The sequence below is a fragment of the Diospyros lotus genome, chromosome 1, assembly GCF_014633365.1.
Source record: "Diospyros lotus cultivar Yz01 chromosome 1, ASM1463336v1, whole genome shotgun sequence".
NCBI lineage: Eukaryota > Viridiplantae > Streptophyta > Magnoliopsida > Ericales > Ebenaceae > Diospyros > Diospyros lotus.
In genome coordinates, this window is record NC_068338.1 from 27,555,403 (window position 1) to 27,580,547 (window position 25,145).

The following is a 25,145-nucleotide window of genomic DNA, read 5'->3' on the forward strand; positions in this document are numbered from 1 at the left end:
CAAGTAGCACAATAAAACCTCTGCATGCTCTCAATCTAATACTACATTGAGGGTTATGTCTGGGTGGCAATGCTTCATTTTCCTTATAGAAAAAGCAATGAGGACCAGGGTGGTTGGAATCAGAATTCTGTAAGTTTTGATATAAGACCTACACTTTCTAATTCTTCTAATTCAATTCCTTCCCAAAAAAATTTAATAAAACTGAAAAAAAGGTTAGTAGCGATTTATTCTAAAATGATTTTGGTTATACAGTACCTCTTTAGATATCCTATTTGTATTTGAATCTACTTAATGGTTCTATCCATACTTCATAGCAGTTCCTATGCCATCATGTAGCATTAGCAATTAGAGTTTTATGTATTTGGATAAATGATAGTGTGGCTTCCTAAACTAGAAGTTAACAGAGCTGTGTGAATTAGTTTATTAATATGCTGTCATCTTCTTTTCTGCAGTTGTGAGGGTTTGATTATCAAAACATTGAGTAGAGATGCTACATATGAGCCCTCAAAAAGGTCACATAACTGGCTGAAATTGAAGAAAGATTACATGGAGAGGTACATGGGTACCATATGCTCCATTTTCAGATGGTTTCTGATTATTAGATGGTTAATAAATTTAGCTGCTGTCTTCTGCAGTATTGGTGACTCGCTGGATTTAGTTCCTATTGGTGCTTTTCATGGACGCGGAAAGCGAACTGGTAACCACTTGCAAAAGTACTTTCGAATGTCTACTGCACTTGCAAATGGATTTCGTAGATGCTATGAATAAAATTGAGTATTGTGTTTGACCATTTATGGCATTGGAAATATGTTGCTGCTGCTATATTGTTTCTCCATAGGTGTTTATGGTGCCTTCCTCCTTGCTTGCTATGACAGCAGCAATGAAGAATTTCAGAGCATTTGCAAAATTGGTAAGGTTTCTTGTTTTTCCTACAAATCTCTCAAGGATATGGATACCCCTCCCCCATCATCATCATGACCATTGCAAGCTTTAATCCCCATAGGTGGAGTTGGATACATGAATTCTAGCTCTCCAATCATCTGTCCAGTATTTTTTTTTTTTTATGGCTATTATATCCCATATCATGTCTAAAGATTTACACACGAAAATTTCTTTGATCTATTCCTTCCTCTTTTGTGACTAAAATTGTTCCATCCCATCCACCCAATTTGGAGGTGTGTTTATTAATCTTCTTCTCACATGTTTAAACTATTCTCATTTCATCTTAGGCATCTTATGTTCGAAAAGCACCACTCTAACTTTATTATGGATAATCTCATTTTTAATTCTATCTTTTTTTGTATGGGTCATTTGAAATAACTTTTTGCACTTACTATTGTTTCAATTGCTCAGACAGCTTGGAAAATTTATTTATTTATTTTGTGTAGGCACTGGATTTTCTGAAGCAATGCTTGAAGAGCGTTCTGCCAGTCTACGTTCAAAAGTGATCCCCAAACCAAAGGTTGTGCATGGAGATTTATGTAGTTGAGGCTTCTTCATTATTTTTGCATACTAATTTTGACATTCATGTCCTTCCCAGCCGTACTACCGTTATGGAGATTCAATAACTCCTGATGTCTGGTTTGAGCCAATTGAGGTAATAACTTTAACAGCATTGTCACGGACTTACTTATACTTCTTTTTTCCTGTTTGCTACTCTTTATTTTAGTTTTTCATTTTTAATGATGGGAATTTTTTTAGTTTCAACCTTGTGATTGTTGTAAATCACCTTTATATCCTATCTACCACTTTTATTTATAGATCCAAAATTAGAGTAACTGGAACTAGAAAATAATCTCACCAGGATAACATTATTTTGATTTTAATTGAAGGTTCAAATTCATATTCTTGTTCATGTAACAATTTGTCATATTGCATGGAAATTGTTAATTACATGGAGTTCTATGTTCCATTCTGTCCATCCATGTCCATTAGATATGGTAAAGGTGAGGTACAGGATGTGTCCATTCTCCTGTGCTAAAGTAGACACTTGGGAATATGTAATTTTATGAAATCTAGAAGGAAATCATATTTGATAGTAACAAAAATTTCTAACCTTTTTCGCATGGATTGGAGACACAAATTCCCTTCTCAACATATTATACTGTATGTATTATATTTAAATGCGTATGATATCTTAATGTATCCATACTCTTTTACTTTTCTCCATTCTTTTTCCCTTTAACCATTGAGGATCAACAGAAGCATTTGCTGATGGATTGTCTTCTCATGAATAAAGAACCCTAATTTTCCAGATAACTGGCCTTATACATTTAAGATTTTATTCTTTTTGAACAGATATTTATTGCTCACACTGCTTATGGTTTAAACATGATCTTATGCCTCTACACACAAGCCCACACTTGATGCTCATACTTGAGTCCATGTAACATGGTTGAAAGTATTTCATTTCATGCTCACTATCTCTGTGATACATATCTCCATTTTTGTTTCCTTAAACTTTTAAGAATTGACATAAGCATTTCACTCATATATTGTCTCTCATGAATTAAAGAGCCATTTTTTTTTTCTCCAGGTAATGGCCAGTCTGCTATACTTAATATTTTGTTCCCTTGGACGGATTTATACTGCTTATGTTTCTTTTAGGGGATCCATGCTAATCAACGTACTAGTTTTGAAATCATACCTCAAAATTTTTCTTATCATATTTAGCAGCTTCTTGAATATACAAGTTTTACCCAACAACAATTCAGGCCATATTATGCTGAAGGAACGGAAGAGGCTCATAAGATTTGACGCCTCAGGTTATACTATTTTTCAGGTTTGGGAGGTAAAAGCTGCAGATTTGACTATCAGTCCTGTTCATCGTGCTGCTGTTGGTGTTGTTGAGTCTGACAAGGTTGAATGAATTTTGTTTCTGAATGTGCTTTTATCAGACTCTTGCACAAAAGTAATTCAGTACCGGGGTGCCCCCAGTGCTCAACACTAATTCACTGACAGCTCATATTCCAATTCTTTGTGGTTGGCTGTATTATTCCCTTTCGTCCATCTACTTGTTATTTCCTATTAGTTACAGGCCTACTTCAGTTTTTAACTTTGTTCGTGCAGAACTTTTCTTAGGAAATTTGTAGATAGATTGGAGTTAAAACTGTATTGGTATTCTGTTTTCGTATCTTGACTTCATCCTGTTTTTGTTTTGAAAAGGGCATTTCTCTTCGATTTCCACGTCTAATTCGTGTCCGAGAAGATAAGACTCCAGAGGAAGCATCATCTTCTGAGATGGTTAGAGTCTTCCTAATTTTATTTATTTGTTTCTTTGATTGGACTAATTATTCAGATTTGTATGCTTAATTATGTTGTTCGCTCATTTCTCCCTTGTTTTCAGGTTGCTGAGATGTATAATTCTCAGAAGAACAATCAAAGGAATAACCAAGATGAAAATGAGGAAGACTGAAGGCAGATTTTTTGTGTTACGTTTCTTTTCAAGTGATCCTTTTCTTTGTACAAATCAGTTTGATTACTTCATGCGAGACAGGTACATTGTGTAAAGTCTTTTGGCATTGGGGTCTGTATTTGGTCAATTTTTCCATATAAAGAAAATATAAAAAGTAAACAGCTAGTAACCAGTTGGACATATGGCAGCTTCAATTGGTGGCTGATGAGCGAGCCTCTTGACTATCCTCATTAGAAATATTTTTTATACTTAACATCATTAAGCTCAGATAATGACAAGTGACAAGTACTATTTATTTTTTATTTTCTGGGTGATTGGGAGTTATAGTCGAGAATTCTCCAATCATTTCTACCATCAAGGTTGTTGTCATGTATTTTTTTTCCTTTCCTAATTCCATTTTTTTGGTTGTAATGTGCCTTGTCCAGACTGTCAACTATGTGCGGCAGTTCACCTGATTACTGCAGAGAACACAACTGGTGTTGGACTGACAAGTCTGATTTACTGGCTTAAACATGATTCCAAAGAGAATTCTTCAGTGTAGGAGTTGCCTGGTTGCCGACAATGCCTTGTTTATGGTTGTATACTTCTTGTATTGTTAACTCAAGTGACATGAGGCAGCAGTCCTTCGATCAAAATTTTTATCAGGCTCATAAGGTGAACGTGTTTTCCTTATTGCTTAGTCATTTATCCATATTTCATTGAGAGATTTGTGTGGAGTTGGAGCTGGTATTGGGTTGGCAATAGATGGGGAATGACCTGACTTGTTCCTCCATGTGGGTGAGCCAGACCGGGAAAGACTGTTGAACCTTGTGAATTGGGCTTCAAGAGAAATCCTGCCGTGTGGACAAAGCTGTGTTTTTGGGCTTCTTTTCATTCTTGGTTCCTAGAATTAGAATTTCCATGTACCTCTAGGAGAGTTGAACTTGCAAGACGGTCATTACACGTGAAAGGGATTTTTCCTTAGTTTCAAATTGCTTGTTTGTTCTCTTGTTAAGTTGGAACATGCTAGCCCGTCAGGTCTGGCAGAATGATACAAAATCCTAATTGGCTGCCATCTAGATTCAGTGTACTGGGTTTTCAACGTTGGTGGAAGACCCATGAAATTGGTTGTTATGTAGACTCTAGAACAGTGTGAAAACGCAGGAGGAAAAAAACAAACAAAAGACAGCCAAACATGCAAAAAGAGCTACTGTTTTTTGGTTGCTATTTGTTTAGTGTGATTCTTTCATAATTGTTAGAAATGTCCATCCCAGTTGACTCTGGTGAGCTTTGCTGGAAGGGGCGAAAGGAGATGACTTGGTCAAGTTAAGAGGAACATGCCTCCCACGTAGAGCCTCCATTTGATGGGGTTATTAAATGTGAAAATGTTGTTTATCCTTGTAGAATAAACTTTTGAGTGGAAAAGATAAAATGTAGCTTAAACGGAATTGATGTGACGAAAATATTATGAGTTGTAATTCAAGTGGTGAGATAAGTTGTGTGGAGAGAAAGGTCTGAGTAATGAATTCCTTCTTGCTTGTCATGAAGTAGATGAATGGGCTCGTGATGTTATTGAAACTTAATAGGGGTACTTACAGTCCAATTTATGGTGTCTCTCTCTCAACATAATGGGGGAGGATTAGTGCAAAACTTTTCTTGTTGAATCTTGTTTAATGGGCGGGACGCATAATTAGGCTTGGGCTTCTTCTTTTTTACCTATAATTGTTAGTTACATGTGTTCATTAGAATTCAAGCTTTTATTTGTGTTTTTTTGACGAACATTTCTCACAATTACAAGCTTCTTCAGCTAAGAAGTTGGTATCCCAAAATTTCAAGCTTGAATAATTCTGAATTTGAGCTTCTTTTGTGAGGAAGGAAGGAAGGAAGGAAGGAGTCCTTTCACTGGTAATCAGTAGTCAGAGTCAATTGAGGTAGACAAATTTTATGCATTGTTTTGGCACCAATTATGCGCATTCTTATGGGGATCCAGTTTGTTGCTTTGCTTCAAAGCCTTGCGAAATTCTGACTAAGCGGTGTTTGATTTGCTGGGCAGAGAGGATTTGAAACGAATAGAGAATTACAGAGTGGGAAAGTAGGGAAATTAAATTAGAGAAAATGCTATTGCTATGGGAAACATCACCACGATATATATATATATATATAATAGAGAGAGAGAGAGAGAGAGAGAGAGAGAGAGAGAGAGAAAGCGAGCAATTTAAAGTGTAATGATAGATGACAAAATAGTTAAGAATAATAACAGCAGCAGATCATGATTCTGATTTGTGGGACCTAAAACCGACAAGTAGACCCCTTGGCCTTGTGGTTGTTGGCCACCCCATCTTCCATCGTCCATTATCAACTACTACTACTACTAGTAGTCCCCCCGCTCTCCCCTCTCTCCCCATCTCTCAATACACAAACAGACACCAGCAAATGACACGCGGCTGTATATGGCCTATACCCTAATACTAATATTTCAACGTCTCGTAGTTTTTTGTCTTGTGGAGAAATCAAGCCCCTCTTTCACATCATGGGGCAAGAAAAAACACTCAAATGTTAACCAACCAACCAAGAGAATAAAATCTCCCCTCAACACTGCACCGCTGGCCTTAAAAAAGCCCAGGAAAAAAAAAAAAAACCCTCCTCTTCTCAGCAGAGCAGAGGGTTAACTAACTCTTGAACTGGAAACAAACAGACCTCTCATCCTCTCTGTACAAGCACTAGATCAGTAGTAGTAGTTGCAGAACCAGACTTGCAAAAATCATCATTACTACACTTCTTAATTAGTAGTACCGGTAGTATAACATGCTAGATAGATATATATATATATATCTCAACTCTCTAACTATGTGGAATTGGATTACCCTGTAAAACTGTCTGTGGTGGTTGGTGGGTTGTTAATGGAGAACAACTCTTTGGTACTTGATCTCTGTTGGAGAATCTGAGCCTTCACACAGCCCCCTTTTCCTAGTAACTCTGCCACAGTTGTCAATGTTGTTGCCCTTGCAAGAAGTACTCATGCTGGGGAAAGAATCTTGGTGGAGGAGTTGGGCTGGTGGGTTTGGGGCCGGAATGGCCACCGGCGGCGGCGGGATCTGGTAGGAATCAATCGGCGGCGGAGGGTGGCGCCACTGGGGAAGTGGGCCCGCCAGAAGGAGGGTCTGGAGGAGTGGCCCGGCCTTCATCACTGCCTGCAAAAGCTTCCCTTTTTCCGGCAATGGCTTATCAGAAACGAGTGGACCCATTGGCTCCTCCAGCTGCGGCGGCGCCGGGACCGGAATTGGGTCGACCACCGGGGATGAGACAATGCTTTCATCACAGTCTGAGGTGGAAAAGCCATTGTTGGAGTCCAAGTTGTCCAGCCCTCTTTTGCTCTCATCTTCGATGCTTGAAATACCAGAGAGAGGGGCTGTTTGGTGGCACTGTTGTTTTTGGAGTTGGTGAATCTGCAGCTGCTGGTGCTGCTGCTGGAGCAGGAGCTTCTCGTAGAGCAGCCTTTGGCATTTTTCTTGGGCTTCGTCTCTTTCTCTGATGGCCTCAGAGAGCAGATCTTTCAAGTGGTTCAAGTGGTCATCTCTCACTCTGATTTCTTCCTCTGCTTTCAGCCTTGTGGTTTCAAACTCAAGAGTTGTCACCAAAAGAGACTGCCTCAGCTCATCCAAGCTCTGAAACAGATACCACCAAACATTAACCTTAATTTCCACAGAAATGTACAAAGCAAACCCCATTGATGCCCAATGCAGAGCATAAGGAGGGAACCATGAGAACAAGAAGAAGAAAGAAGGGTACTTTACCTTTCCCTGGCAGTAGTAAGCCCAAGCAAGAAGAGGACTCCTCTGGTTATCCATGAGAGAGAGAGAGAGAGAGATTTTGGGAGATTCTAAGTGGTGGTTTGGTTGCTACTTGATCTAGCTATGGCCCCTTTTAAGGATTTAGGTGATAGTACTGTATTTCTTTGGTAGAAGTAGTGGCAGTAACTGGCTCAAGCTCCTTTTGCTTGCTTGCTTTTCTTTTTTCTTTTTAATTTTTAAATAAATGATAAGTAAATAATTGAATTTATTTATTTATTTATTTGTTGGAAAAAAAGCAGAAACAGCCAAAGGGGCTATATACCTTACAACGCCAAACGCCATATCCTAATGCTATATGGCTCCTTTATTTGTCCGATACTTTGGTTGGGCAGTCCCTTTTTCTACACAGTCCATTTCATTCCATGGCTTCAACTTCGATTCACACAGTCACTTGACTCTGTGTCAGTAAAGCCAAAGCCAAAGCCAATCGCCATAGCTGCGCCAAACGCGGGGGTAAAGACAACTCTCCGATAGGACTTCGCACATACATATACATTCCGTATATCTTTGTTTATGTATATGCGCGCGCGCGCGCGTGTTCAATGTTCATCATCGTGTGGCTGCTCTGCTACTGTGATCTTGCTGCATTTCTTTTTGGGCAAAGCTCCCTCTTATCGTAATTCACCAGATCATCAATTTTGCTCCATCCACCAACTACTGTGTTACACTCTTAACAGTATTATTTACCAAAATTAATAGTTGAAAAGATGATAGCTGATACATAAGAGAAAAGTTTTTATACAAAATATTAATGGGAAAATTGCATGCATTATTTTTATGATTTAGAATAATTACAAGAATTACTTTTGATGTTTAAAAAAAATACAATAAATACATCTGAGATTTAATGCTATGTTGTAATTTTATTTATGTCGTTGGCTAATCTCATTTAAGTATTATAAAATAACTAAAATACCCTCTATACTTAAATAATTTCTCCTTATTTTTTATTTTTCTTTCTCTTTTTGTTCTCCTTTTTTTTGCGCGATGAACTCAAATCCTTAACATCTTTAAAGGTAAATTTAAGTTCGAGATATATTTGAATTCGATCATGAACCTAAATTGAACCTAGATGGTTTTGAAAAGCATATAAGTGAAAGGGAAAAATGGGCAGAAAAGAAATGTAAAAGAAGAGGTGAGGGCAGGGATTAGGAGGAGGCAGCAAGGCCACATGGATGCTCAATTATGGCATAATTTCATGAAAAATACAGAAATTTTCTGGGTAAGTGTATTTTGTGAATAAGCATCATTATTTGTCCATCACGTGGGCTGCTAATTAACCTATGCACAAAAGTCTTCCTTAGCATAAAAGCATCTCTTCTTCCCCCCTTTCATTCTTTCTTTTTTATTTTTCCCTTCTCATTTTCCACCATTTTCAAAAGAAATTGTAAAATTGTCTTATAAAAAAGAGACAAGAATATTGACCCCCTCCATGTGGAAGTGGTATGCTGGTAATAGAAAAACAGATCAATGGTTATTAGGTTTGATTCCATTAGCTCTGGGCTTTGTGCTTGGAAACTGGGGAGAATTTTTGTTTGCTCAGCTTTGAAATTGCTTCTCCATATGAATAATAATATAATAATAATGTAATCCACAATCAGCTCTCTGACTTGTTCTGTTTAGAGTTTATTGTCTGCCAAATTCCTTGCCTCTCTCCATTCCACTCAATTATTATGCTCTCAACAGTAATAATATTGTTTCCTTTGGGAGACTTAATGACTTCGAGTTGAATAACATTTAATTATTCCTTGTTACCGTCTTCTTTTCATTTCAAACAGAAGGTTCATTGATTATCTTTTAAATGTTTGTTTATTAAATATGTACAGTAATTACAAATCATGCTTCTTTTTTTGAACTAATGTAATAACATACAAAGATAAGATTATGAAAAAAAAAAATTGTTTGATTTGATTGGAAAACAACATTTGGTCAGCTCAAAATCGACTTTAGTTGAAGTGGTCTTCGTTAAACAATACAAACAGAGAGAGAACTCAATTTTAAGGCAGTCAAATGGTAATAAATAGGGGCTTTTTACAAGTGACTGACGGGTTTGGTTAAAAAAACATATATATATATATATCATATGTTTCACTATCATTAAAAAATTGACAATGAAGGTCATTCCCTCCAAAACTAACCATTATGTGACAGGGACCATTTCATGATCATCATCACAGCCTCATGGCACCATTTTGACTCAACAAGATGCCTGCATGTGCACTTCATTCTCATCATAGACCAAATTCTTGGTTCCCCTCTCTCTCTCTCTCTCTCTAAACTGTGTCACGATAAAAAAAAATTTATGTAATTTTAGTTTTAAAATATCTTCTTGGCCTATAGTAATGTTCTTAAATTGACTATGATAATACTTATAATATTACAAGTTTTTGCTAAGAATATCAGTTGAAGTAATTTATTAGTTCAATGCACCAAATGTCATACTTCAATTTTTTTTTAATAAACTACCAATATAAGATTAGATTGTGACACATCGATATGCACACACACACATATATATATATATATATAAATATATAAAGAAGCAATGGAGTCTGATACTTGTAGGTAAAATAGTCAGAAAAAAGGAGCTGGTGAAACCAAACTTTTCCACCAATATTTTGCAAAAAGAAAGGGGATGGGCCCCTTTGAGCAACAAAGTCCCTCCTCTAAAAAATAAATGAAAAAGAAAAGACAGTAAGAAAGAATTAATGTTTCTTAAATTAATTAATGCAGCATAATTGAATTGATCAAGGGTTCCTCCTCTTCAGCTTCCATTTGCCTGTGTACTGACGTGTTAAGAACGGTGGGTGGTCCATAGATCACACACCCACCCACCCACCCCCATCTTTGCATCATAGAATCCATTAACAGGCGGCCTGGATTCAGCCACAAGCTTCACTTCTCATCTACTTCATATATTTCAATAAGCGAGAGCGTAGTGTTATGTTAATCATATCGTATTAATTGATTATGAGTTTCATCTATGATTTTATATTCTTTATGAAAGACCTTCATAATCCATATTAGTTTCCTTACTTATATAATTTCCTTTTGTTTCATAAACCCCAGTTCTAAATTTATATTTTTCTCTTGTAGTAAAAAACAAGGAGGAGGAGGAGGAGGAGGAGGAGGAAGAAGGTTGATGAAAATGAACCCAAAAGCTGAGAGGGAAAAAATAAATAAATTCTGCGCCGCGTCTTCAAGTCCTGTCAAACGTCTGTCAAGAGGTGTCTTCTTAAATCTTTTTGATGTCATGTTATTGATCCGAATCTATACTGGCAATTACTACCCAAAGCCCAATGGAGGTAACGGCAAATGCAAGCTATGCATATATTAGACATAATTCTAACATCTCCATCTCCTTTTTCTAACCCACTTTTTTTTTTTTCTCTTTAGTGCAAAACATCCTTTTCAACTTGGAAGAGAAAAGAAACTCGGATTCCCTGTGGGCTACCCATTAGAAATTTTGTCCCAAAAATGTTCAGCTGCATATACCTCAGTGCTTTCAACCCCCCCTCCCCTCCTTATAAGAATCTCTATGATTGATTTGGGATTTGGGGGGTAAAATTTATGTCATCCATCTTATTTTCGTATATATTCTATAATTATTAGATTCGTTACTTTTAAAATGTACATTAAATAATTAATTTATCAAGTTTACAATGTTACTCAGGAGTCTTTTTACCAAGTTAACCAATAAATTCAGTTTAGTTTTTAGTTAAAATATCATTATTCGATTACTAATTTTGATGCATGTATATATATAGGACAACAAGGAGAGATGGGCAAAGTGTGTTGAGCCTTTGGCAACATATATCATTAGCAAAAAGTTACCCACCCAAGTCATTTGAGCTTCTAAGCAACAATTTATGGACCTTTTTTTTTTGCATAATTTTGAATAAATATTACAACCCTTGTTGATATTGAACTACAAGATAGAGTCTTTAGAAACATTCTAAATACTATATATAATCAGAAGAAGGCTAAATTTGCAAATCAAGAATGACTGAAAACAACAAATTTTGATATATTTTTATTTCCCCACATCAAGAATACAAGCTTATCCAGACCAGATGCATACTCCCCCACACCCCCCCCCCCCCCCCCCCCCCAATAAAAAAAAAAGAAAAGAAAAGAAAAGAAAAGAAAAGAAAAGATTGTGGGATGTGATAATAGTTCTAATAATAATAATAATAATAGTGGAGGCATGTAATTAATTAGTTAGAATAAGAGTGATTCCAAGAATTATGGTGTGTGATGATTAATTTTAAGGAACAAATGTGGTGTGTGCAATGCAATTTGCAGATCCTTAATTGGAAAGTCTTGCTTATATGCAAATTGAGGAGGCAGAGGGAATCATTAGGTGATCACTTTTACAGACATAACCATGGATTGTAACAATAATTAGTGAATATTTCTTGGTGCTTATAAATCTTATATTATATTATATATATATATATATGCCGCCTTAATTAATTAATTAATTAATTAGCAGTACTTCAGTTTCATCATTAATTTGATGGGCCACTTATCTCTACCATGCATGGGGTATATGCTTAATTACATCCCACAATGTTTCCCGCCCGTGACACTTTTTCATTACAGGTGCTTGCTTAGATTATTATTATTATTATTATTATTATTATGGAGCTAAATTATTATTTTTTTATATCTGTCCTTGAATCAATAACCGAAACATCTATCTATCCAAGTTAGTTGCGGATTAAAGCCTGCGGATCGAATTGTCGAATCTTGGAGTTTTCATATATATATATATATATATGAAAACACTTAAATATGATGTACATAGTTTTTAAAGTTAAAATTTATGTAGCTAGCGATTTTTTTGTTAGATAAATTAATGTTCGGTTTAAGTTATAATTATTCTCAAGTAAATGAGTTTTTCATTTTAGCCCTACTAATATGCATAATGACGAACTACACACCCCACACAATTAACATCTACTTACTATAATCAGATTTTCATATTTAAAATTTGACGTTTTAATTTAAAAAAAGTGAGGAAAATCTTCTTATCGACTAAACAATTGTATCTAATCGAAATTCATAGTGGGACCAAATTAAGGCTTAAGTTTATAATTATTATTGTTGTTATTGTAGAGAGGTATTTTATGTACGTAACCTATGGTATTAATGAAGAAAAATTTTAAATAGAGAAATTTGTATAGAATATTAATTTACGTGATGGGTATTATAATTTTTCTTCTTTTTTTTTTAATCAAATGTAGAGATATTAATCAATCATATCATCTGTATGAAACTTTTATTTGTATATTGTTAGAATTTTTAACGTTGACAAATTAGTTAATAAATTTAATTATTTGAGTTCATCAAAATTTTATAATTAATTAATTTGCAAAATGTGTGAAGTATTATGAAAATTCGTATTTACCAGATATATCAATGCCGTGTAATTAAGGTGATAGTGGTTAACATATAATCATGATATAAAAGTACTATTCTAGCATGTTTGGGATGCTTAATTACTCATAAGTAAATAAATATTGTTTAAGCTTAAGAAGAGGGAAAAATTATGTAAAGGATTACATGATGATGATGATGATGATACTTAAAAAGTATTCTACCCGGTAAGTATAATTAATTATATATGGTACCTTTAATTAACCTTCAAAAGCAATTGTAGATAAGTGACAAATTAAGTTAATTGGTGGCTATCTTTGATTTGATGAGAGAATACCTCTTCTTAACCTCTTGTTGATAGAGTCAATAAGCTATATATATATATATATATGCTCACTAGAGAGTTTACTCGATTATAATACATAGGTTCTAATGGATAATAATATAAATATACACATATTTATCTGTACACTTGATGACAATCCAAATCTTTCTGTGGGTGGTTAATTCATGTAGTTTATGAACACCTTTAAAAAATATATATATATATATAATTTTAATTTTCTTGAATCATCATGTTTACAAGTTAGAAATTCACATCTCAGGCATGCAATTGGATTTGGACCCATCCTCCTGTTACATATATAAGTTTGAGAAATATGAGAGAATAAATGACGATTTGACTGACGCCCATTTTAAGTTCCCAATTAGAAATATATATAAATACTTTCTATTATAATAATTAGTTATAAGTAAGTATATTCATTTCTTTTATGATTAGTAGATTAGTAGTTAGGTTGTTAAGTTGGTGTCATATCACACAACATATATATTCTCCTTGTATTCCATTCCATTCCATCCATTTTTTTGTTTATTTTTATATAAATAGAAAAAAATATAATTTTTAATAATTTATTTTAAAAAATAATAAATAATTTGATAAATATTTTATATTTTAATTTAATTTTATTATTTTTTAACTTACTTATTTTAACAAAGGTTAAACATGCATGTGTTAATCCGCGCAACGTCCGCTTGGGATTCCAGCTATATATATGCATATACATCGGGGCTTCAATTCAATCTTTTCCGTGAATTGACGACCCAACTAACGATTATTATATATGCATATAATATTAATTAAATTTCTCTATTGTGTATAACAATAACTATATATTAATACAAAAAGGATTCTGTGGTGTGTGTGTTTGATAAATGATGATGGACCCACGCGGCTTGGAAAAGATGGGCCCCACGCACACACCAATCACAATCTCGGCAGAATCTATCACCCTCTCACCCAAATCTATATTCTAATAATTATTTCATCTTGTACAAGAAAAATAATAAGAATGTTGAAAATTTAAATTTTGGTGACATCTTAGATTATATTAGAATATACTATTAATTGGAAGAGACACTAATAAGATTGAAAGATAAATTATCCACGCGAAAACAAAGTTATAGCGTCTTTGTCGCCTTTCTAGGGATCCCGTCAACACTACGTAAAGATGAAATTTACAAGGAGCATAGTTGTTTCTTGAAAATTAATTTCGAGTGCGTATAAATTATGATCGTATTTAAATTTACTCGAAAGATAAATAAAAAAAGAAGGCCATTCCTTCTAGAATTATTTAGAAGAAATTCGAACACCTAAGTCAATAAAAAAAAAATTATTATTATTTCATCTTGATATGTCTTCTCTTGTCGGGCCGCCGCTAGAATAATTATTTCATCTTCTTCTTAAACACTGTCCTAATCCCAAATCTAATTTTTTTAATCTTTATTAAATATGAATAATCACATTATTATGACTTTTTTTTTTTGTTTTCTTTTATAAAAATTAATGAATTTAGAATTGGAGTGAAAAAATGTCAAGGTGTAAAAGGCGTAATTAATAATTAATAAATAGGAGATTGAATAAATTGACCCATCAAAACCTAACTCTAACTTTACATGACCTTGGAGTTGAAGGTTAGTTTAATCATATATGTTAGTTCAAAAGAAAATTCAAAAAAAGCGGGCTAAAAAATAGAAAGCAATAGCAATATTTTGAATCCGTGTGATTTGATTTGGATATTACTATTAGGGACGGGACACGCCTCAGTGTGACAGCATTGAAAATTGCTACCACTTACCAGTTGCTTCCCATTTCCAATCAACCAAATTCAATGAAATAAAATAAATATATATGATAAGGATTGAGATAAAAAAGATTTTTTTTAGTAAAATATCTCTATTATTAAATTTATTTAAAATTGTATGTTAACCTCAATAATAAATTTATGACTAAAATAGTATTTTATGATTAATGTAAATTGTTAAAAATTAAAAATAAAAATTAAAAAATAGTGCTTTATTTTCTTAATTCATGTTTAAAAATAAATTCTAAAAAGACTCAGAGAGTAAAAATAATTATTAGTAGAATTATAATAATTTCACTTAGATAATTAAAAATTGTCAAAGCATATTTTCATAGATAATAAAATATAAAATTAAATAATATAATTTAAAAAATTGATTTAGGGTATTTGCGAGAAAGATTGAAGGAAGGGGGAGATCTGGAAGATCGATGGTTGAATGGTGAAGCCAAAAGGAAAGGAAGACCAACGATGGTTGGACGGTTTGGTGGTGAGGAAGAAGATGAATAGTAATCATGAGGAAGAAGATGAATAGGTGAGGAAAAAAATAGATGAGGCTTTTGTATAAGTGACATATGAATAATTTATGTTTATCTGTAAAAAGTCTTATAACAAGTCATGTAAGGATTTTTTTAGCTATTGTCTGATAAGTTTAACAAATACATTAGAAATAATAAAAGTTTGAAATGCTTCATATATCTTACATTTTTTATCTTATATCTAGGTTAACAAACACTATATCACATGCCTAAATGGTTATGAGAAGAGTTAGAGAGCAGTTTGATGTGTTTCCAAGGGGTTGTGACAATTCTTTGGTCAAGTGATGTGTAATTTTAAAATTTATGAGACGCTAAGGCCTATTTGATTAATTGGTCTTTTTTTTTTATGAAAAATGACTATTTTCTACCCAAATTTCAATTTTTGGAGTGTTTCATTGGTCAAATTTTTTATAGAAAATATTTTCTCACTTAAGGTCACGTGATCCTCTTTTTCCACTTTTGTTGGAAAATCAATTCTCATGGGGGGAGAAAGAAATTATTTTGTAGGCGAGCGTCAAGAGAGGATGGACCAGAACTTGTCTTCCCCTTACCAGTGAATCTGCAACAGTTGTTGGGAGGTGGATCACTTGGGTGATGTCGATTTTGAGGGACTAGCTGGTGATGTCAACTTGAGGGATTGGTCGGCAATTGGAGGTGGGGCGATGGAGTGTGTGAGTGAGAGAGAGGGCGGGTGAGAAAGCGAAAGAGAGCGACAGTGGCGACAATGTGGGGTGACGAAGTGAGTAAGTGAGAGAGAGGGCGAGTGAGAGAGAACAATAGTGGCGATTATGGGGGGAGACAGGGAGAAGAAGTGAGTTTGGGAGGGAGATGGCAGTGGTGACGATAGTCGCTGCAACCTGCGATGGCGACGACGATGGTCGCTGCAACTGGCGATGAGGGAAGGTAGGGAAGAGAAATGGATTTGGGAGAGGAAGAGAGAGACAGATGAGAGGGAGGAGGGAGGAGACCAATGAGTTTTGAGAAAAGAATTTCATAAAAAATAAATTGTAGTCAAACACCCTCAATAAATAATTTCTATATAAATAATTTTTAGATAATTAAATTATCTTAATTTTTAAGTAATTAAATTGCGTAGAATTTATTTTCTGTTAATGTAAGTTTATGCTTGCAATCAATATATGTGAATTTCGGATATTTGAAAGTTTATACTTCCGAGCAATGAAGTGTACTTGCACGTGATGATGTCTGCATAGTCCCGTGACTTCGTGCGGCTTTTTGTTTAATCTAATGCAAAGCTCAAACTCCTCGGACCAGACAAGTTGGATAAGACCGCCACCAAATCTTAGTATTCTAAATTCGGCCCAAAATCGGAGATAAACTTGGTAAGAAAAGAAAAGAAAAGAAGCTGAGGCCTGTTTGGTTGGTATTGGTGCCCATGTTTTGTTTTGTTTTGAGGGTTTGAACAACTAGCAACACAGAGACCAAAACGACATCGTTCTTGTTAGGCCCAATCAAGGGCCTGCAGTCTCTCTCTCTCTCTCTCTTTCTGATCCAACCCCAATTTTGCAGACTAGTTGGGCCCAACCCAGCCGTAAATATAATCTCTATCTCAAATGTTTTGATAAAACTTAATCTGTTAAAATGTTGGTTGAGCTAACATTCTTGACTTTATTGGTCTATTCCGAATGGGCCTGGCCGCCTTTATTCAGGATGGTGTGTGACTGACTGCTGCTTGATTTTTTCAACCGATCAGAATTCGGAAACGATGGAACCCACCCACCACTCCAAACATGGCAATCAACCGGCACATTGTTTCAGACGCATTACTAAATTCTCCGTTTTGTATTGTACGAGGCAAATGCAACTCCTTTGTTTTTATTTCTGCAAAGAGTACGCTTTCAATGCTCAAAGATGGTCATCTAGTAGAAATCAAAGGGTCTTATAAGAAAAAGATTTTAGAAATTTTATTATTATTATATGTTCAGTGTGGCTTACAGAGACAAAGGAAGGAGCAGACAAGCGAGTCTGGGGATTGGGTTCCTCCACAGGTTTCCTTCCTTGCTTGTGACTACTTACTATTGGCCACGGCCCACGGGGTGTCAGAAATAATTAATGTTAAAAATCATTCCCGTGAAGAGACTGGACTAGAGAGCGCGCGCGCAGACAAGACAAGATTGAATTAAAATGCCACGACTTTCAACTGGCAATTCTCAAGGTCTTGATCCTTAATTGGTGAATGTAAAATTAATTAAAATATTATTGACTGTTATGATTTCAAGAGCAGGCACCAAGTGAAGTGACTAATTAACATGCCAATCAAAAGCATATATATATATATATGTATGCTTGAAAGAAAAATTAAAAAAAAAAAGAAAGAAGCAAATTTCTTCACTTTCTTTGGTTTTGCTCCTCCTCCTCCTCCTCATGGACTACTGACTTTCCTTGCAAATATTGTTGCTTACTGCTGCCTTCATTTTCATTTCCATCAACAGCCTCTGCTTGCTCCCTAAACTTCTTGTATATATCACCTCTGTAGAATTCTCGAGTTCTTGCCACCAAGATTAGGGAAGCAAGAGCTCCGAAGAATGTAACACCAGCCAAAATCACAAAAGCCAATCTGTAACAGTGGACACCAATGCAGGTCAGTTCCTTCACCGATGATCTACCCAGTCCCTTCTTCCTAAGCTCCTGCAGTGCCTTGTGGTCATAGAGAGGCCCGGCCACCTTCACATTGAGAATGTAGGAGCCAAGGGGGCTGGCCAATTGCCCACAATTGAACAATGTGGAGTAGTACTTGAGCCCAAAGAGCTCTGATATGATTGCGAAGATCAATGGCAACTGCGCGCCGAATGAGAATCCGATGATCACTGATGCGATGTAGACTGAACCGGGGACCGGAAAGGCGATGAGCAGGTGGCCGATGCAGGATAGTAAAAGGACCAGGGTCATCATAAGTGGCCTGGGAAATTTGTACTTGGCGAGAAGGCTTTCCGAGACGAATCCAGAGAAGATCCTGCCAAAGTAGTTCCATATGCTTAGAAGCGAGACGAAGGTTTTTATGGTCTTTGTTGGGTATCCCAGTGACTCCCCAATCTGGCCCAAGTTATCTACAGCTGTTAGGCTCGATCCCAATCCGCAAAATGTTGCCAAAAACAGAACCAGCATGTCTGTGCTTAGAAGTGCTTGAAGGATTGTGTAATCTTCCCCTCTTTCTGGTTTATCGAAGATGTCTGAAAAGCAAGATGGTGACTTTGGCTGGCCAGCTGGAGGAAGAGGGTGTGGATGTAATGTTGGACCTGAATCCACAAGAATTGGAATTGGCGGATTGCGGGGAGTGGGATTTTTCCTTTGGTTCCAAATTGCTAATTCTTCTCTGATGGCAATGAAGAGAGGAACAAAGAGAATGGCACAAACCACCGTGGCACTCCCAGCATAAGATGCTTGGGAGAAAGACACCAGTTTCTGACTAATCGTCATGGCCATGAGAAACAATGCCAAAAAGATGGATACGTAGAGAAACTGGTAAAAGATTTTGAGCTCATTTGGCTGCCTAACCACCTTCATGTCCCTGATTGTGTACACAAAAACCACTGATATGGCGGCCGGCAGCCACCCAATGAGAAGGATTAAAGATTTGGAATCATTCCCGTAAACCGCCAGGTAAATTTGGGTCAAGATTGCTCCACTTAGCCCAGTAAAACCCTTCAAGAGACCCAGCATTACGCCTCTGCTTTCTGGGAAATTTTTAACTGAAGTAACAAGAGCTCCAGTGTTCGCAAAATTCTGAGAATTTGCTCCTAGGCATATGTACAAACACATCTGCCAAACCTTTGGCTTGGCAATCTTGCCGGTGACGGCCAGCCAGATCATGAAATAGCCTCCAAAATTCATGGCGGCGCCAACTAGCAGCACGAACCAAGTGGGAGTTACCTCGGCAAGCAGGCCGGAGAGGACGCCAACATTGGCGCCGAGATCCTTGAAAAAACCCAAGAGATTGAGGGTTGTTTGGTCATATCCAAGCGAAGCTTTTATCTCCTTGGAGTAGACCCCAAAGAGGTAAGTTGCTCCAGCCCCAGCCATGATCAAGAAAGAGGCGAAAAGAGAGAACCACCGTCCACGCACAACGTGGGCTGCGAAGCTGCACACCTCCGCTCCTCCGGCGGCGGTCGTTCGTGATACCCACATCTCCCGGTTTTGCAAGATGTGGATTAATTGCGGAAGAGGAAGATAGATAGCAGAGTATTTATAGAGTTTTTAAGGCAGCAAACAACTAACCACCTTGACATGAACAGATAGCCGTTAAAGACTACTGGTAACACAACAGTAGAGATTTGGTGGAAGATTTGGTGTATTCATGGCGTTTTCGTTTTCCTATTCTTGACAGAGAAAAAGGAAAGGCTACGAGACACTGCCATTGCCGGTGTGAACAGAGCCAGTGAAACTCAACACAACAGTAGAGATCAAATGGGGAGAGATAAAGAGATTGATGTAGAAACAATTGTTTATAGACAGTGGAGTGGTGATATTTTTATTCATAACGGACAAGACCTGAAAGAGAAGCGGTGCGAGGGTGCCACCAGATCGTGACCACCTTACCACGGGCGGGACTGGCGAGTGGGGCTCAATCATTGACCCCATGAAAGCTAATGTTGATCCAAAATACTATTTCCATCCACACTCGCGTGTGCGTAAGCATTACGCAAAACATTATAACTCTTTATTCAAATAGCATTTTTTAATGTTGATTCATGCACCACCGAAAGCCCACAAAAGGTTGATGAATATTATTATGGCCCAAATGTAGACATGCTTAACCCATCATCATTGTAGGCCCAATTGGGTTGAAAATGGGCCATAAAACTTGGCATGACTAAACGTAACTCACTTAGAAATATATTTGTATTTTAATTTTATTGAATCATTAATTTTTTTTTTTTTTGTATCTACTTACCACTAGATTACATGCCGGCCATCTCATTACATGGATTTTTAGAATTTAAGGTTAAACCTTAAAATATGACCAGAAGAATTATAATCTAGTGGTAGGTAATAATATTAATAAGTTTGATATCTTAAAATTGGAGTTTCAAAAATTTCAGTTGCTCTCTCGTTAAATTCTAACTGATATAATTAAAAACAAAAAAAACTTAAAAGCCCTATTTGAGAAACATGGGAAAATTCCATTTCGTAACAACTAAAACTTCTCAATTTCTACTTAGACTGAGCCTTGCGCAAAATTCAATCTCATACTGGATAAAAATAAAGATAGGAATTCTTAAAAAAATAAATAAATAGAAACGGATAAGAACGGAGATAAAAGGTCCTTATGTTGTGTTGGACAGTTGTTTATTGTTTTATCAATCTAAAAGTTACATCTTTATTGATTGAGTGGATTTCTTTTCTCTAACAAAAAATTCATAGCTAATAAAAGTTGAGAACCTTATATATATATATATATGTATGTATTCAGAAAGATTTAAGGTACGATAAGTAGGGTAAGAAACATATTGCATGCACACTTGACCATCAAAATCAAACCAAACCTTGGGGGCAATTGAGTGGATTATTCGTGTTTTGAAATTGTAGAAGCCTATTCGAATTGATTCACAATATTTTTTTTTTTTTTGACCTCTTTTCCTTTATTTGTTTGATTAAAAATTGTGATAAAGCCAAATATTTCATAAGAAAAAACATCTAAACAATTGACCAATTGCCGCGTTTTTCTTTCCCAAGGAGTGGGAGCAACTTTATTGTCGAATTCTTATAAATTGGGTTTCAAATTATTATTATTATTATTATAATGTGATTTTGAAGACATTTTTTATAAATAAATTTTTAGAAGGTAGGAGCTTGCTTGTTAGAAGAGATTTAGATTTGATGGGTGTAACCGAAGAAATAGAAAAGATAAAACAAATCTTCTGTATATTTTTGGCATGCAAATACAGATTCATGAAAGGATAAGCTTATTAATTTGAAATCAATCATCCCAATACCTTTCTAGTTAGAGATCTTAAGTCTAAATAACGTGTTAGCTCCATATAAAAATATTCCTCAAAGAGTAGAAACGTGTGAAGAAGCAATAAGTTATTTGGGTCTGACTTGTCTTTTAATACAACCATTCGGTTTTCAATGGTACGTGTGGCTGTTGCTTCAATTTTTAAACCAATCAGAACATGGTGACAGTAAAATATGACTACACACACACACACACACATAAGAGAAGGCTAGTCAATGATTAATCACAAGATACCAACCAATGAAAAAAAAAAAAAAAATTACCCTAAAAGAAAAGCAACATTCTTCACTTTCTTTGGATTTCTTGCTATTCATCACTGAGGGATTTTCCATGCATTTATGCGCTGCCACCTTCATTCTGACATGGCAACTTCATCATCTTCTCTGAATCAGTCGCCTCTGCTTGCTCCCTGAACTTCTTGTATATATCACTTTTGTAGAACTTTCGAGTTCTGGCAACCAAGATTAGCGAAGCAAGAGCTCCAAAGAATGTGAGACCAGCCAAGATTAGAAAAGCGATTCTGTAACAACCAATGCCAATGCAAGTTAATTCCTTCACGGATGACCTATCCATTCCCTTCTTCTTAAGCTCCTGCAATGCCTTGTGGTCGTAGAGAGCCCCGGTGACCTTCACGTTCAGTATGTAGGAGCCAAGGGGGCTGGACAGTTGCGCACAGTTGAACAATGTGGAGTAGTACTTGAGCCCAAAGAGTTCTGATATCATGGTGAAGAGCATTGTCAATTGTGCGCCGTAGGAGAAGCCGATGAGCACCGATGCGACGTAGACTGAACCGGGGATGGGGAACGCGATGAGGAGGTAGCCGAGGCAAGACAGTAAGAGGGTCAGGGTCATCATAAGTGGCCTGGGAAACTTGTACTTGGCAAGAAGGCTTTCCGAGACGAACCCAGCGAAGATCCTGCCGAAGTAGTTCCATATGCTTAGAAGGGACACAAAGGAATTTATGGTTTTTCTTGGGTATCCCAGTGACTCTCCGATCTGCCCCAAGTTATCGATCGCTGTTAAGCTCGATCCCAATCCGCAAAATGTTGCCAAAAACAGAATCAGCATGTCTGTGCTTAGAAGCGCTTGGAGGATGGTGTAATCTTCCCCCCTTTCTGGTTTACGGAAGATGTTTGAAAAGCAAGATGATTTCAGCGGCTGCGCGGCAGGGGGAAGAGGGGGCTGTGCTTTTCGGTCTGAATCAGGAACTGTTCCTGCAGGCGGGGTCTCTGAAATGACTGCATTTGGGGGAGGGGTTTTTTTCTTTTGGTTCCAGAGTGTTAAATCTTGTCCGATGGCAATGAAGAGAGGAATAAAGAGAATGGCGCAGACCACAGTGGCGCTCCCAGCATAAGCTGCATGGGAGAAAGCCACGAATTTTTGGGTTATGGTCATGGCCATGAGAAACAATGCTAAAAAGATGGATACGTAGAGAAACTGGTAAAAGATTTTGAGCTCATTTGGCTGCCTAACCACCTTCATGTCCCTGATTGTGTATACAAAAATCACTGATATGGCCGCCGGAAGCCACCCAATGAGAAGGATCAAAGATACAGAATCATTTCCATAAACGGCTAGGTAAATTTGGGTCATGATTGCTCCACTTAGCCCTGTGAAACCCTTCAAGAGACCCAGCATTATGCCTCTGTTTTCTGGGAAGTTTCTAATCGATGTAACAAGAGCCCCGGTGTTCGCAAAGTTCTGAGAATTTGCTCCCACGCATATGTACAAACACATCTGCCAAACCTTTGGCTTGGCTATCTTGCCGGTGACGGCCAGCCAGATCATGAAGTAGCCTCCAAAGTTCAAGGCGGAGCCCATCAGCAGCACAAACCAAGTGGGAGTTACCTCGGCAATTAGCCCGGAGAGGACGCCAACATTAGCGCCCAGATCCTTGAAAAAACCCATGAGATTGAGGGTTGTTTGATCATATCCAAGCGAAGCTTTTATCTCCTTGGAGTAGACGCCAAATAGGTAAGTTGCTCCAGCCCCGGCCATGACCAAGAAAGAAGCAAAAAGTGAGAACCATCGGCCACGCACAGCATGGGCTGCAAAGCGGCACGCTTCCCCGCCGCAGCCACCATCTGCGGCGGTTGTTCGTGCTTCACCCATCTTTCAATTTTACAGTATGTGGATTGTTGGAGATTAAGCGAGAAGGGAGATTATATAGAAAATTTAAGATCTAGTAGATCATGGTCGGTTGGATAATAAGTTGGGATAATGTGACTTAATTTCTTGACAATTTGAAATGATTTGAGGATAACTGTTAAGATACTATAAAATTCATGAAAGAAAACTGTATAAAATAGTTTTTATTATGTAAAATAACTTATCAACTAGACTTATCCACAATTTTTTGCTAACTTCAATAACAAACTTATCGACACAAAACTACCCAACAATTAGAAATTTGACTTGCTCTACTATAATCATATAACTACCCCAACAATAAGCAAAATAATATACGCTCTTATCAATTATTTGTTAACTTTGCTAATAAATTATGGACACATAATAACAAATAGAAATTTTACGCAATTTGGTCCACTATAATTATAATTAAAACAACTACCATAGGGAGCTAAACAACAAGAACAACCAAAGGCAAAGATTCTAGTCTTTCAGTTAGGTCACAATTTGAATTGTTTCACAACAAAATCAAAGTGAGCATAGAGTGAGAAATGGGAGATAATATTCAACCAGATTTTATTTAAGGATTCTATTTCTATGTTAAATTTTATTGAGAAGAACACAATCTACGAAATTAACTCGCTTTTGGTTGTATTAGTCTTATAAACAGAAGACATATTTAGATGTTGAAATAAACACCAATTGGGGAGGAACAATATAGAACTATATTATACACACACACACACAAGAGAAGTAGAGAAAACATTACAATTTTAGGTTTCAATGTCTAGTATACGTTTAAACAAAGTTAAATTTCAATCATATTTCTTATCATTTAAGTTAATTACAATAAGATTCACTGTGGTTTAAAAATATTTTTTAAAAATTCTTCTTATTTATATTTTTTACTCAAATTAAAAATATTTTCTATCAGTATTAATGATGTTGTGAGAGATCATCAAGTATACTTGAGTCTAAACTCTTTTCTAAAGCTAGACTTTGTCTCTCTGTATGATCTCTAAGGATCAAATTAATATTTTAGAAAGAACGGAATAAATTGTATTGTATTTCTATATGTCATATGTTCTTACTTATCGAAATCTCACTCCTTAATGAAGCCCACTACGATTGGGCTAGATCCTTATGAGATCTTCAAACTTTGGAAGAGATCTATGGGTGCAAATCTTTAACGGAGAATTTGGCAAGACACACATTATGTCTTGATCAACAAGACAAGTGTCGTGTTTTAACTTGCGAAAGATATGACATCTCTTAATAGTCCGAAGAGATATTGGGGATAAATTTATAAATAAATATAATTTTTATATACCTCTTCTCAACTACAAAAATATGTCTAGACTAGGTGTCTAAATAAAAAAATTAAATTTCAAAAACCTGTAAAGACATTTTTATACCTCAGGGTATGTTTCTAGATGAGCCATTTATGGGAAAATAATTAAATAATAAAGATCTCGAGAGATATTTTAAGTGATAAGAGATATATTTACAAATAATTCAAACCATAGGGGTTGGAGTGCAATTTACTCTTTAAATAATATTTACATTTAAAAGCTCATTAAGTGGCCCATAAATTCTAATACCATTTGAAACTAAAATCACATTATTATCTCCTTACATTATTATATTAAAATTCTAATATTGTTTTATTATTAGCTCAATAAAATCACATTAAAATCATTTAAACTAGTGCTTCCCTATCACCGCTTAGTT

The 25,145-nt window shown here is 36.1% G+C and overlaps 4 protein-coding genes across 6 annotated transcripts in view; 1 reads left to right on the top strand and 3 right to left on the bottom strand.

Moving 5' to 3' along the window:
• LOC127806982 (DNA ligase 1-like) overlaps window positions 1–4,789 on the top strand; it is a 56,444-nt gene extending 51,655 nt beyond the window's left edge. For 2 of the 3 annotated variants that reach the window (XM_052344636.1, XM_052344647.1), the window contains exons 10-17: window positions 453–554; window positions 636–697; window positions 839–910; window positions 1,389–1,462; window positions 1,541–1,597; window positions 2,783–2,860; window positions 3,166–3,243; window positions 3,347–3,584. In XM_052344636.1, coding sequence (XP_052200596.1) covers window positions 453–554; window positions 636–697; window positions 839–910; window positions 1,389–1,462; window positions 1,541–1,597; window positions 2,783–2,860; window positions 3,166–3,243; window positions 3,347–3,415 — 592 coding nt within the window. In that variant the 3' untranslated portion in view covers window positions 3,416–3,584. Of the gene's footprint in view, window positions 1–452; window positions 555–635; window positions 698–838; window positions 911–1,388; window positions 1,463–1,540; window positions 1,598–2,782; window positions 2,861–3,165; window positions 3,244–3,346; window positions 3,585–3,840 lie in introns of those variants that run through there. The other variant, XR_008024556.1, reaches the window with a different exon arrangement.
• An 810-nt stretch (window positions 4,790–5,599) lies between these two features.
• On the bottom strand, window positions 5,600–7,359 carry LOC127795808 (uncharacterized). Its single transcript, XM_052327717.1, has 2 exons — window positions 7,189–7,359; window positions 5,600–7,059 (listed from the first exon to the last, which is right to left on the bottom strand). Exons 1-2 carry the CDS (start codon window positions 7,240–7,242, stop codon window positions 6,292–6,294), a joined length of 822 nt encoding a protein of 273 aa, XP_052183677.1. The 5' UTR covers window positions 7,243–7,359; the 3' UTR covers window positions 5,600–6,291.
• Window positions 7,360–17,457: 10,098 nt separating this feature from the next.
• LOC127795841 (protein NUCLEAR FUSION DEFECTIVE 4-like) lies at window positions 17,458–19,782 on the bottom strand. Its single transcript, XM_052327770.1, has one exon. It carries the CDS (start codon window positions 19,451–19,453, stop codon window positions 17,657–17,659), a length of 1,797 nt encoding a protein of 598 aa, XP_052183730.1. The 5' UTR covers window positions 19,454–19,782; the 3' UTR covers window positions 17,458–17,656.
• A 1,635-nt stretch (window positions 19,783–21,417) lies between these two features.
• On the bottom strand, window positions 21,418–23,378 carry LOC127787661 (protein NUCLEAR FUSION DEFECTIVE 4-like). The gene has a single exon (XM_052315722.1). The coding sequence runs from the start codon at window positions 23,280–23,282 to the stop codon at window positions 21,621–21,623; it is 1,662 nt and encodes a 553-aa protein (XP_052171682.1). The 5' UTR covers window positions 23,283–23,378; the 3' UTR covers window positions 21,418–21,620.
• Window positions 23,379–25,145: the final 1,767 nt, after the last annotated feature.

Excerpts from the sequence above, each read along its gene's own strand:
- LOC127795808 (XM_052327717.1), bottom strand. The coding sequence starts at position 7,242 with ATGGATAACCAGAGGAGTCCTCTTCTTGCTTGGGCTTACTACTGCCAG. Across the intron at positions 7,060-7,188 it reads CTTACTACTGCCAGGGAAAG|AGCTTGGATGAGCTGAGGCA; the intron begins GTAAAGTACCCT and ends TATCTGTTTCAG.
- LOC127795841 (XM_052327770.1), bottom strand. The coding sequence starts at position 19,453 with ATGTGGGTATCACGAACGACCGCCGCCGGAGGAGCGGAGGTGTGCAGC.
- LOC127787661 (XM_052315722.1), bottom strand. The coding sequence starts at position 23,282 with ATGGCCGGGGCTGGAGCAACTTACCTATTTGGCGTCTACTCCAAGGAG.